General features: G+C 25.8%; 2 protein-coding genes across 2 annotated transcripts; one reads left to right on the forward strand and one right to left on the reverse strand.

The window, feature by feature from the left end:
* Window positions 1-1,624: 1,624 nt before the first annotated feature.
* Bm9837 (Uncharacterized protein) lies at window positions 1,625-4,299 on the reverse strand (the record flags this gene model as incomplete). The annotated part of the gene is made up of 6 exons (XM_043081099.1): window positions 1,625-1,738; window positions 2,245-2,307; window positions 2,689-2,792; window positions 3,290-3,404; window positions 3,783-3,949; window positions 4,254-4,299. 6 exons carry the CDS (start codon window positions 4,297-4,299, stop codon window positions 1,625-1,627), a joined length of 609 nt encoding a protein of 202 aa, XP_042937033.1.
* A 5,912-nt stretch (window positions 4,300-10,211) lies between these two features.
* On the forward strand, window positions 10,212-11,757 carry Bm17691 (Uncharacterized protein; the record flags this gene model as incomplete). Its single annotated transcript, XM_043081100.1, has 6 exons — window positions 10,212-10,310; window positions 10,450-10,757; window positions 10,856-11,031; window positions 11,260-11,337; window positions 11,437-11,628; window positions 11,750-11,757. 6 exons carry the CDS (start codon window positions 10,212-10,214, stop codon window positions 11,755-11,757), a joined length of 861 nt encoding a protein of 286 aa, XP_042937034.1.
* Between the last annotated feature and the right edge of the window lie 759 nt (window positions 11,758-12,516).

A 12,516-nucleotide genomic window follows, 5' to 3' on the forward strand; every position in this document is an offset into this window, starting at 1 on the left:
CTCAATTTTATCAATTAAAAATAAAATTTAATTTAGCGAATAATTTATTGCTAATTATAATTCGGGAAGATATTTTGTTTTACTTTCTTGTTATTTAGTCGATTAAAAATTTCTTCGTTACTAAATGAAAAACGAAAAGAAAGTAAGATAAAAGATATCCAAATGAAAAGTAGTGTTGATAATAAATCATAAAATTGAATTACTATTATTCATGTTTAAAAAAATCACGATTAATTCCGTAATCACTTTGAAATCACGATTAATTCCGTAACCGCGTTGAAATCACGATTAATTCCGTAATCACGTTGAAATCACAATTAATTCCGTAATCACGTTGAAATCACGATTAATTCCGCAATTACGTTGAAATCACAATTAATTCCGTAATCACGTTGAAACCACGATTAGTTTCGTGATTACGTAAAAAAAAAATCGAAATAACAACAAAAATCAGAAAAGGCAATTTGAAATACTATTATACTCTTTTTATTTTGCACCTTACAAAAAAAAGTGAAATAGAATTTCGGATAAAAAAAAAGAAATTAAAAACTTGAAATTGATGAATTTTCAAAATATCCTCTAATTAAATAACTACATACCTGAAGTATTAAAAATTAATTACAAACGAATAAAAACGAAAAAATAGTAAACAAAAATTTTCAAAATTCCAAAAAATTAGTCTAAAATTTAAATTCGCCTCAATACTGCACATTTATAATTAATCAAGATTATTTATGAGTTGAATAATCATGATTAATTAATTGTATGTATTCGTTGATGATTGTTTACATTTCATAAATTGTTTGTTTGTTTGTTTATTTATTCCATTTCAATGAGATATTCATAAATATTTCATTTAAGCTTTATTACGTTTAATAAAAGAAAAAAAAAATCTACAAAAATAATTACAACATGAAAATAAAATGGATAGAAAAAGAAATAATGTGAATAAAAAATAAAATAAAATAAAAATTACAGAAAAAAGCAAATTGAATTCAAAAAAAAAAAGAAAATATCACTTTTCACCAATTTTTTTTTTTTTGAAAAAATTGAAATTTGGCGTTAAAATTCGTTTCGATTTTCCTTTTGAAGTAATAATGAAATTTTATTTAAAAAAAAAAATTGTTAAGCAAAGACACTCAACATTAAATGAATTGATAAAAAAATTAAAAAGAAAATAAATCAATTCATTTTACAACGAATAAAATAAATTGTTAAATCAATAAATGATTCCAAAATATAAAATATACAATTCCAAAAAATGAAATATACAAAACTAATTATGAATATACATGCATGTATATAATAGATGCTGCAATGATATTTTTTTAAGAAATTTTAAATTTTATTTTAAAAAAAAATTTTGAAGAAAAAAAAACTTTCAGAAAATGAAATGAAATGGAATATTAATTATTTAAAATACACTTTGAAAAAAAAAATCCTTTTTTTTAATGAAAAAAAAAGCAAAATTGTTACATCGAATAAGTAATTATAAACAATATAATAAAAAGCATTTGCAAAGAAAAGGAGAGAGAGGGGGAGAGAGAGAGAGAGAGAGAGGGAAAAAGAAATTGAAAAGGAGGTAGAAAAAGAAGAAATTAAGAAATTGTTAAGTTCAGTAAGTTTAACGTTCTTTTGTTTCAGATTTGTTCGTTTTATTCATAGCGTACGTCAAGTACGTATAGAAACCTGTCCACAAAACGTATGGTACTAGCAATAAACCAGCTTTGTAGTCAATCTGGAAAGAAATATTTTTTAAAAATTTTTAAACAATTTAAAAAAGGAAAAAATTTTTATTGAAAAATTTAAATTTTTTTTTTGAAAAAAAAAAAAATTAAGCAAATTTTTTTTTGTAAAAATATATAATTTTTCGTTTTTTTTTTTTTTAAAAAAAAAAAAAAAAAATCGACTTTAATAAAAAAACTAAAATTAATTACTATAAATACTAAATTAAATAAATAATTTATGGAAATATTAAATAAATTTTATTAAATGGATATAGCATTAAAACTGTAGCTTTAACTCCTAACCTTTTTTTTTAATTTATTTTTTTAATCCTATATAACTTTTAATTAATTTAAACATTCTAATATCTGACAATTATACAAATCATGTATGTTTAATTGATAATTTAATTGATATATTAATTTAAAAATTCAAAAAACATATAATTTAACTGGTATACTGAATTAAAAAACAATTATTTTCCTATTCAATTTTATTTATTTTTATAACAAAATATACCTTTAGAAATGCAATCGCTGCTCCAGCTGCAGTCAAATGCATTATGAGCGTGTTACGAAATAACTGAAAGTATGAAAATAAATTTAAATTGAAAATTGAAAATATACTTAAAATTAAATATACAACATTCAATTAAATACACAACATAAAAAAAAAGAAAAAAAAAACATTCAAAAAATGAAGAAAAAAGAGCAAAGATCATACTGTATCATAAACAACAAATAAAAAATTACAAGTTTAAAAAAAAAAAAAAAATGGTGGAATTATATTTTTCTAGCAATATATATATATATATAATTTATATCACATAATTTCATGTTTATTTATAAATATTAATTGAAATTAGAAATGAAAAATGAAAAGAAATATTTGATAAAACAATTTAATGAATAGTAAAAAAAAAAAAAAAAATGTTGAATAAATATTTTAAAAATTAACACTTACACTATGAGAACTCTTTTTTTTCACCAATGGCATTGTAAGAAATGCACAAATCATACTGCCACCATATAATGTCAAAGCAAGTTTTGTGTCATTATGTGCCAAACCTTTAAAATTAAAAAAAAAAAAAGTAACGAAGAATAAAAAATTCTGAATTTCATTTTATATTTCATATTTCAATTTTTTTTTTCATTTTTTTTTACTATCCTTTTTTTCAATATACATATATGAATTTATTTACTTACTTGTTTCTAGGTTGCCCAATTAACAATCTGATTTTGTAATAGAAATAAGAAAATTTTCACTTTTTTTTTTAATGCCAAGAAATTTTAACTTTGTTTTTTTAATTATATATTGTGTATGCATATATGTATGTGCATGTGTAATTGTTGTGATTAAAAGAAATATCTTGATCTATATTTGTTGATCTAATTCTATTTGAAGTTTAATAGTTCGAAAAAATGTTACTTTAAAGCCATCAGTAATGAATAATTTATTTTGCAATTATTCATATTAGTATGAAGAAAAAATTATTCAACAAACTTTTTTTTTAAGGTAAATCTTTATTTGTGAATGAGTAAAGGAGGAAAAAAAAAAAACAAACCTCCACCATATTTATATGCCATATATGATGCCAAACCAAGAGGCGCAATTGTCACACCATCAATAAATCCGTAAATTGCTGGATTTTCCGGTGCCCAATTTGGCTTATTTATTGCCTATAAAAATATAAAATTGTTAGATACGTTTACTATTTCCATTTTTTTTTCTTTTACTTATAAAAAGAAAAAAAAATTATTTGTTTTATTTAATTTATTATATTAAATAATAGAATTAAGAAGGAAATAATAATGAAGAAAAATAAAAATGTGAAATTAAAATTAGGAAAAATTATCGAAAGAAAAAATTTTTATTTCCTTTTCATATCATTGTCATATGGTTTCTCTCTTTATAAGAATATATGATGTATTATTTATTTATTGGAATAAGCATAATTATTTCATCAATTTTCTTTTTCTTTTTTTTTTTTTTTTTTATTTTTTTATTTTCTTTACAATAATATTTTATAATAATAAATGAAAAATAAAAAAACTTACAAATGACCAACCACCGGACAAATTTTCTTCCTTCCTAAATGACACATTAGCATATAATGATAATGCACCTGGTACTAATGAAAATAAAATGGCACGTTTCGTATCTTCTGATGTCCAAATTGAATTCATGCTAGTATGTTTTATACCATATCCATAAGTTGGAATACCTGTTGAAAAAAAAAAACAATTAAATTTTTTAAAACGTAAATGTAAATGAAGTGGAAATGAAATTTGTGCAAAAAAGAAAACACTTGAAATATTTTTCCAAAAATATGAAATGATTACTGATTCATTCTGTACAATAATAATTAATCAAATGATTATCATTAAATTTTAAAATTAATAATCATATTGCAATGAAAAATAAACGAAAAAAAAAACGCAATTTGAGATTTAAATTAATAATTTTAAATCATAACTTAAATTTTCATACATTTTATAACAAATATTTTATGATAATTAGCTGCTCACCATGTATACTATCGTCATAGCGATACATGAACAATGTTTTGATCATTTGTTATAATCAGATATAAGAATTAAAACACTGAAATAAGCGTTTCGCGTTTTTTCACGCCTAAAATAAAAGTTAATTTTTTTTTTTAAAAAAAAGGACCGAAAAGCCATTATTGTCGTGTAAAGTTCAGTTGTTACTACTTACTACTACGACAAATGACTAAATGTGACATACACATAATAATAAATAAGAATAATTATGGTGATAATAATGATAACAATAATAATAAGAATATTCACTAATTAGCGTAAACTACTCTTTCTACTACTACCACTACTACTACTAGTAATAATAGTAATAATATTCACTAATTAGGTTTCAACAGTTCACTATTATCATCATTATTGTTGCCAATAATAAAAAATAATAATAACAATAACAACAATAATAATAATGAATAACAATAATAAATAATAATAGTAATAATAATAGCTAATAACAACAATAATCATAATCATAATAAAAAATAATAATTATGGCAATGATAATAATAAATAATAATAATAATAATAATAATAATAATAATAATAATAATAATAATAATAATAATAATAATAATAATAATAATAATAATAATAATAAATAATAACAATAACAATAATAATAATAATAATGGTGATAATGATAATAGTAGTGGCGATGACACTGATAATAATATGAATAATACCTATGATAATAATAATAATGATGGTAATAGTAATAAGTAAGGGAAACAGTAATTCGATAATGTCAAATGTTTATTATAAGGACTAAGAATATGAATGAATACGTGCGTTGTTACTACTACGACAAATGACAAAATGTGACATACACATACACGCATACATCACATACACACACATACACACACACATGAGAGAAAGCTAGGAAAGAGCTTCTGGATAATTAGTATAGAAGAAGATAGATTGTTAAGGCACCAATCGATCAAAGAATTGTGGGCAGAGTATAGAAATCAATGATATTTTGGTAAACATCCCCATATTGTTGGATGGGTTGGGTAAAATGTTTATATATAAACAGACACACACATACATACACATACAACACAGACACATACACAGATACACGCACACGCACATGAACATGCACACATACGCACAGCATATGATTGCTGTTGTTCGTTACAATTATTGAAAATGACTTAAATCATTTTAAAAATTTTGTTAATTTAAATTTTGGTATTTTAAATTTTAAAATGCATACAAATATTCTCATCACACTAATTGCTACATTTTACAGCTTCAATTTCTCTCTCTAAAAAATTTAACTTTTTAAGCAGTGCCTCTTAAAATTCATTTATATATTCTCTAACTTCACTTAGCTATTCTACAACAGCACTTTTCTCAATACATTTCTCAATTTTTATCTTTCAATTCTCAGTTTTCATCATTTTCCACAACAACTGACAATTAATTCAATCATTCAACAATAAATGAAACTATTTAAGAGATGAAAAAAAAAAAAAAAAGAAAAACATTTGTTATTCATTGAATGCGAACTAAAATTTGTAAAGGGATCTACCTCAGTTTGTTGTAAATACATTACTAACTAAAAAAGACCAATATGAAATGGTAAGTAAATTCTATTCTATTATCATAACATATAATGAAAGGTTAAACATCATTTTTGATACGTTATCTTTCCTTTACGTGACCTATCTTACGTTCTTACGTGAATAGTTTTGTCACCATGTTTCTCGATTTGAAGCTAAAATGGACCACTGCAATAGTTGAATTGTTTTAGAGAGAATTCTTATATCTTTTTTTTTTTTTTTCTGTGATAGTAAAGAGCTTACCATAAAAAGTAAAATCGTAGAGAAATGATCATAATCTTTCATTTTAAAGATATGACCTTTAACATATCTAACAAAGTTAAATTCTAAGTAATATAACCTGTCAATACCTTTATATTTGGATGATCTATATTTGTTCGAGAACAGTAATATTAGTCTGAATTATTCAAGGAGTCACACATAATGATGACAGATGGTGGTCGATAATTTTAATTCATACAGAAGAGTTGATAATTGTTTCATACTTTTTTCTTTAATGGAATATCTTTGCTGGTCTATTGTCAACCTCTCTCTCTCTCTCTCTCTCTCTCTCTCTTTCCCCCTTTCCGTTAATGTTGAGAAGCGAAGAAATGATACTTCCTAAAATAGATAAAATTACTCGATTGATGTAAGCTTAGATGGATAGAGTGATAATTGGCCTGTATAACTGATAAAGGATTTAATATCTTCTTTTAAACTGATATTCTGAATTCAAAAAAATTTTTCGGTTTCTACAAAGCAAAAAGTTATGCAAAGGAAAAAAAAAACAAATTCTCGAATAAAGTAATATAGAGTTTTAGTTTGCATTTGCAATCGCTTAAAGATTGAATAGGCTCAAAATCATTGCTACAATATAAATTTTTTTTCATTGATAATTGTTGTAATTCGTTGGTGCAAGAATGCCCATTAATTATTGTGGAAAACTTAAAATTTCAATTTTCATATCTGATTTGTCTGTGTTGATTCTCGTCCAATAGGTATGATCATCTTGATGAACTTAAAGGGACATTTTAATCACTGTAACATCTATCACAACCCTTTTCTGTTTACGTTATCAAATGTTCTGATAAGGTCAACAAAGGTCATATGACGTTTCTTACAGTTTTTTTGCACTTCTCTTACTGAGTATATCTTCTCATTATCTCTAAAACCATAATGATTTTTAGATGGAAATTCCTTTACAATAATAGTTATTAATCTATTTCAAAGTACTTTTAGCACAGAGAAAAATTTAGAAGAACTGAGATTAAAAAGGAAAAAATAAAAAAATGGTAAGTTTTTAATTTCCAACGAAATGCTTTTTTGTTTTTTGTTTTTATTTAACTAATAATAATTTTTTAATTTTCAAAAATACATACAAATGCTAAACGTACACGTATAAGCACGCGTAAAAGAAATATGTACATGCATATTTACTTGTATGTAAAATACACTTAATAAATTTACTTTGTTTTTTCATTAAATATTGCAGGGAAGATTTCAATGAAATAATTTTTGTGGATTATTTTGAATTTTATTCAAATTTTAATTCTTCTTATCAATAGAACGTGAAAATGAAAATCAAAATGTTTTAGAAAAAAAAAAAAATCATAATTAAATGAGTGATATGATACATTAATTTATAGATATTGGAATGTTGATGGTCATTTGAATTGTTTTGGACAACAATCACTGAATAATCCATATTACATGTTTGGTATACTATCAAACTTTAAATTCAAACGTAATAAAATAATAAATGATAATAACGACAGCTGATAATGATGATAATGACAAAAATATAGAATAATAATAATAATAACAAGAATTCGGATTCGATTTATTGCTCGCAATTTCTATAAGTAATTTAATATTAATCTCAAAAAAAAAAAAAAATTTAATACATTTTCAATATTTTATGAAACATAGTTTATGTTTAATATTCTAAAAACAACCTGACTCCGAATCAGAATTCAGTTTAATTATCGATAATCATCGATTTCTTTGCCAGTTCTAAATTAATAGAGACTTGATTTTTGCTTTCTTACAATACAAAAACGAATTAAAAATGTTGCAAAAAGCATCAAATCAATTCACTATCAATTATCGGCACATTTCAGAAAGTTTCTAAATTTATGATAAATTCAAATGGAATCTAGAAAATTGAAAAATGCCATTTTTTACGAATATTCCTTAAATGAATCAGAAAGATTTGTTGAGTATTAAAGTTCAACAGTGATCTTCTGGGCAATTTTATTTGCATAATTTATTTTCTTTAATATAGATTAACACGCATAGTATATGAATGTCAAATTGGGATGTATTAGAGATCAGAAAAGAAAGTAAATGATAATTGATGTAAAGACGAAAAGGGTTGAACAGTAAGTAACAAAGAAAACAAAACGTTTGCATATTGTGATGAGTGCGAGAGAATACTATCACAGATATTTTTGTTCTCTCTCAACTTATTGCTAAATAAATCTTAGTATTTTCATATATTATAGCTTATAACATATCAAAAAAGAAAAAAAAAAAATGTCTTTTGTTATTTCCTCCATCATTCTTCTATAAAAATATCAGAATTTGAATTTTTCCCTCTGCCAGATTTTTTTTAAATTTTAGTCCCGAGATGATAGTGATGAATGGGCGCCAATTCGGTTTTTGCGCAAAAAGCATAATTTGAATGAAAGAGCTGGGAATTTCATATTGCTCAAATACGATTTCAGGGCTGGATTCTGCTCAAATTACAATGAAAATTTGATTTTGCCTGGGTAAATTGCTGAATATCAAAATCAAAAGTACTCAACAATAATAATTTTCATGCTTGGTCGTGTAGAGATTTTGTTACCAATAAAGTGCGCGAATTGCTATAAGCATATAAGTCATTCAAAATGTGCTTCCACTTATCATACCAACAAAAACTGCTACAAGGGTAACAGAAGAATCGATCGATTTATAAGGGTAACAGAAGAATCGACCCAACTTTTAATTTTAGAAAAATTTTGTGTTTGCAGTTAGGATGTGATAAATGTTGAAAAGATTTTAACCTTTTTTTTTCCAACAATAAAAACAAAAAGTAATGGCTTTTAGATAAATACCAATGACGACTTATTGTATCTAAGCGTTTAATGGAGATAGTAATGCAAATTCATTTCAAATAGCTTACTAAAGGTCACAAATTGTGAAATGAAAACACGCTTTAATGTAAATTCTTCATCGATTGATTTATTACAATGGATATTTGAAAAGTTTAACATAATAATGATAACAAATTGTTGTGAGACTCATTTCATTTGGTAACAGAAACGTATGAAGTCAAAAAATAATAAAAATTTGAACTTGATAGCAGTATACAAACATTGAAAACTAAAAGTAAAATTCAGCAGCAAGAACTAATTAGGAATGAGTATTAAAAGTATAAATGTATATTTAATATTCAAGAAAGAAAATATTTGCAAGTTTTGAATCAACATTCGATTTGCTTACAAATTAGAAACAAATCAACAATTGATAAAATAAAATTTTCAATGAAAAAGGAAACCATCACACAGTAAATCTGAAATCATCACTGGCGAACACTACATCTATCACTAAATATATGGTAGCAATCTCGACTGAATTACAAAACAAGTAATCGAAAAAAATTCTGCAGAAATAAAATTAAAAGTCATTGGTATTTTCAGAATAATAACTAATTAAAAAGATGAAAAGTTATACCTAGTTTAGACAGTAATTCTAAGCAATTTTTTGTAAGCAAATACCATGATTACTTGTTCCTGGTTGATATAACACTTTTTGTTGGTTTCTATAATAGCACAAAAATGTTAGAATGCGGTGGAATAGAATATGAATGAAGGAATTGCTGAAGAAATATTACTGAATTATCAAAAATTAGAAGTGGTAATTTAGTAATGTTTATTTGGTTACTATTTTAGGAAATGACAGTACAACAGAAATTTGTATCAATTAAAAGAAACATTTCAGAAAAGGAAGATCGCTTCTGTAAAAGAATGATAGTGAACATGCATAATATAAGAATGTCAAATTGAGATGTATATTAGAGGTCAGAAACGAGCAAATGAGCAAATGGTATTCAATGCAAAAGACAAAAGGATTAAACAGTCATAGTCAAAAGTATATATCTTCATGAATGCGGGAGAATGCACGGAAATACTATCATGGATGTTCATTTTCGTCATTTTTTTTTCTTATATCAGAATTATAACAGAAGAAAGTATGGGATGTTTAATGATTAGCATAGTTAGTATTATACTGTGCATGCATTGGAACTTGGTATTTTTTCATAAAAAGTAAATAATGGTTAAGTCACGTATTTTATACTTGCTGGATATTTGGTAAAATTTGCTAATTTTATAGAATTATGGCTTCCATGGAAGATATCAAAATAGTTTTTGAGTACTTGAAACGGGAGCCAGAAATGTATCGAATTTTGCAACGATTTGTGAGCGAGACGCTTCAGGTATTTTTAATTTTGTTTTTCTTTTCCCTTCTTTCTTTTTTTCGTTTATTTTATGAATTGATGGCAGCATGAAGTAAGAGCTGCAGAACTTCTAATTGCTTAAATTTAAATCGTGAAATGTTAAAATTAGCCTTTTCAGTTCGAGCGCTCGCTCATAGAAGGTATGATGGAGGCAGGGCGGAGGTTGGAGGGATTGGTGGGGCAAAATGCCCACGAAGTAATGGAAGAGAATCCGGTGCCTCAGGAGCCGGAATTTGACGAAGAAGAAGCAGAGCGGACTCCTCTGCCTGAAAGTAGTGAAGAGGCCGAGAATTGGCCATGCGAAGCAGAGTGGACGCCTCTGCCATATGATGAAGAAGAGGAAGAAAATGAACCTGAGGCACCGGTGGCACCAATGGAGGCGAGTGGCATCGTAGAACCGGTTGAATCAGTTCGAGAACTCGTCCTGTAAGTTTTGATTTTTAAAGCAACTGTATAGTAAAGTAATAGAACAATTATTAACATCATCTTTCAAGTAATTTGCATCAACTTTAAACCTATTTCAGACGAACGAGGACGATTCGCATCCCGGTTCTTGCCACGCAGGAAGAAATGGCTGCGGCAGTACCGGAAGAATTTCATCCCGCTGATTTGGGGGATCTTCCGGAGCAACTCCGAATGGAGTTGCAAGTGCCGCAGGCGGAACCATACACGGTGACGCAAGAAGAAGGAAATAAAATCGGTAATAATTTATTATTTTAATAACACCGAGAACGACTATATCCTGTTATTTATGAATGAATATAATCATATTTTGACCTCATCCTAGTATAATCATGCTTGAGAATGAAATCACTTTACCCTTCATAATATTTATAAAACACCAAAATAATTACAAAAAAATTTCCATATCGATGTTTTAACAATAATTTATGCAACGATATTTTTTTTAAATCATTTCTATTTTCAGTGTGTGGTTTTTGCGGTAGGCAGTTCGACACACTAAAAGGGTGGCGCATCCACGCTTCTAGGATGCATAAGCAAGAAGGTAAGAATTTCGAAGTGAAATTTTCATTTTAGTTTTTAAAAATGTATCTGGATTTGATTCATCTAGGAAGCAACAAATTATTTTGTATGCATATTCCAGGTTTTTGTGCTCGTTGTGGGCACAACCTCTTGCTGCCACCTGGATATACGGCCGCACAGAAAGCGGCAGCGGTGGAAATTCATGCCCTCGATTGGTGCCCGAGGGCTTGTGCGGCCGTAATTGGCGAAAGACAGGTGAAGCGCCGCAGATTGGATCTTGTGGGAAGAGAAGAGGATCATTTGTTCATTCCAGGTAATAAATTAGTAATATTGCAGAACTGAGATTTAACAGAAAAAGATCCAAATGTCATAAAAACAAAATACTCCTAAGGTAAATAGTTTATCTAATCATTAATCAGTAACTTTTTTTTCAGGCCAATAATAACAACAGGCCTTTCCCACGCGGCCAACCTGTCGCTGTCTGCCCCATCTCTCCAGTCTCTTCCACGAAATACGGCAAGCTGGGTTAGTGGAATTGAATTAATAAAAAAAAATAAAAAGCAAAAAAAATTAAAAAACAAAAAAAAAAATAAAAAAATAAAAACATCAAAAAAATCAAAAAAAAATAAAAAAAATTGAAAAAACAAAAAAATCAAAAAAAAAAAAAAAAAAAAAAAAGGAAAAAGAATAAAAATTAAGAAAAAACAAAAAAATAAAAAACCAAAAAAAATTAAAAAAAAATTTTGCTGTTAGAATAATTGTGATGTGAAAACAACTGAATTCAAAATATGGAGAATATTGGGATTTTGTAATCATTTTACATTTTTGTGCACCGTTTATAGTTTGTAGTGGCGTAATCAAAAAGGAAATTTTTTTATCACCATAAAATTGAATATTGTTAAGTTAACTTTTCGAATTCAGTTGTTTTTCTTTTTCAGTTTTTTTTTTGTTTATTTTTTTACTAGTTGTCTTCTTAAATTTTACTAAATGTTTATTGTTGCAATTTATTTGTTTCTTATTCAAGTAATTTGTGTTTAATTTAGTGTTTCTAATGGTTTTGTAATTTTTACCAATAACTTTCATATTTTTTGTTCCTTAATTTTCTCACAACTATTGTTTGTATTAACATTTTATATTATTTTATTCGTTATTTTTTACTGAAAATTTTTTTGCTTTTTAAATGTTCCTTATATGCTATATT

Source organism: Brugia malayi, assembly GCF_000002995.4.
Source record: "Brugia malayi strain FR3 genome assembly, contig: Bm_v4_Chr3_scaffold_001, whole genome shotgun sequence".
NCBI lineage: Eukaryota > Metazoa > Nematoda > Chromadorea > Rhabditida > Onchocercidae > Brugia > Brugia malayi.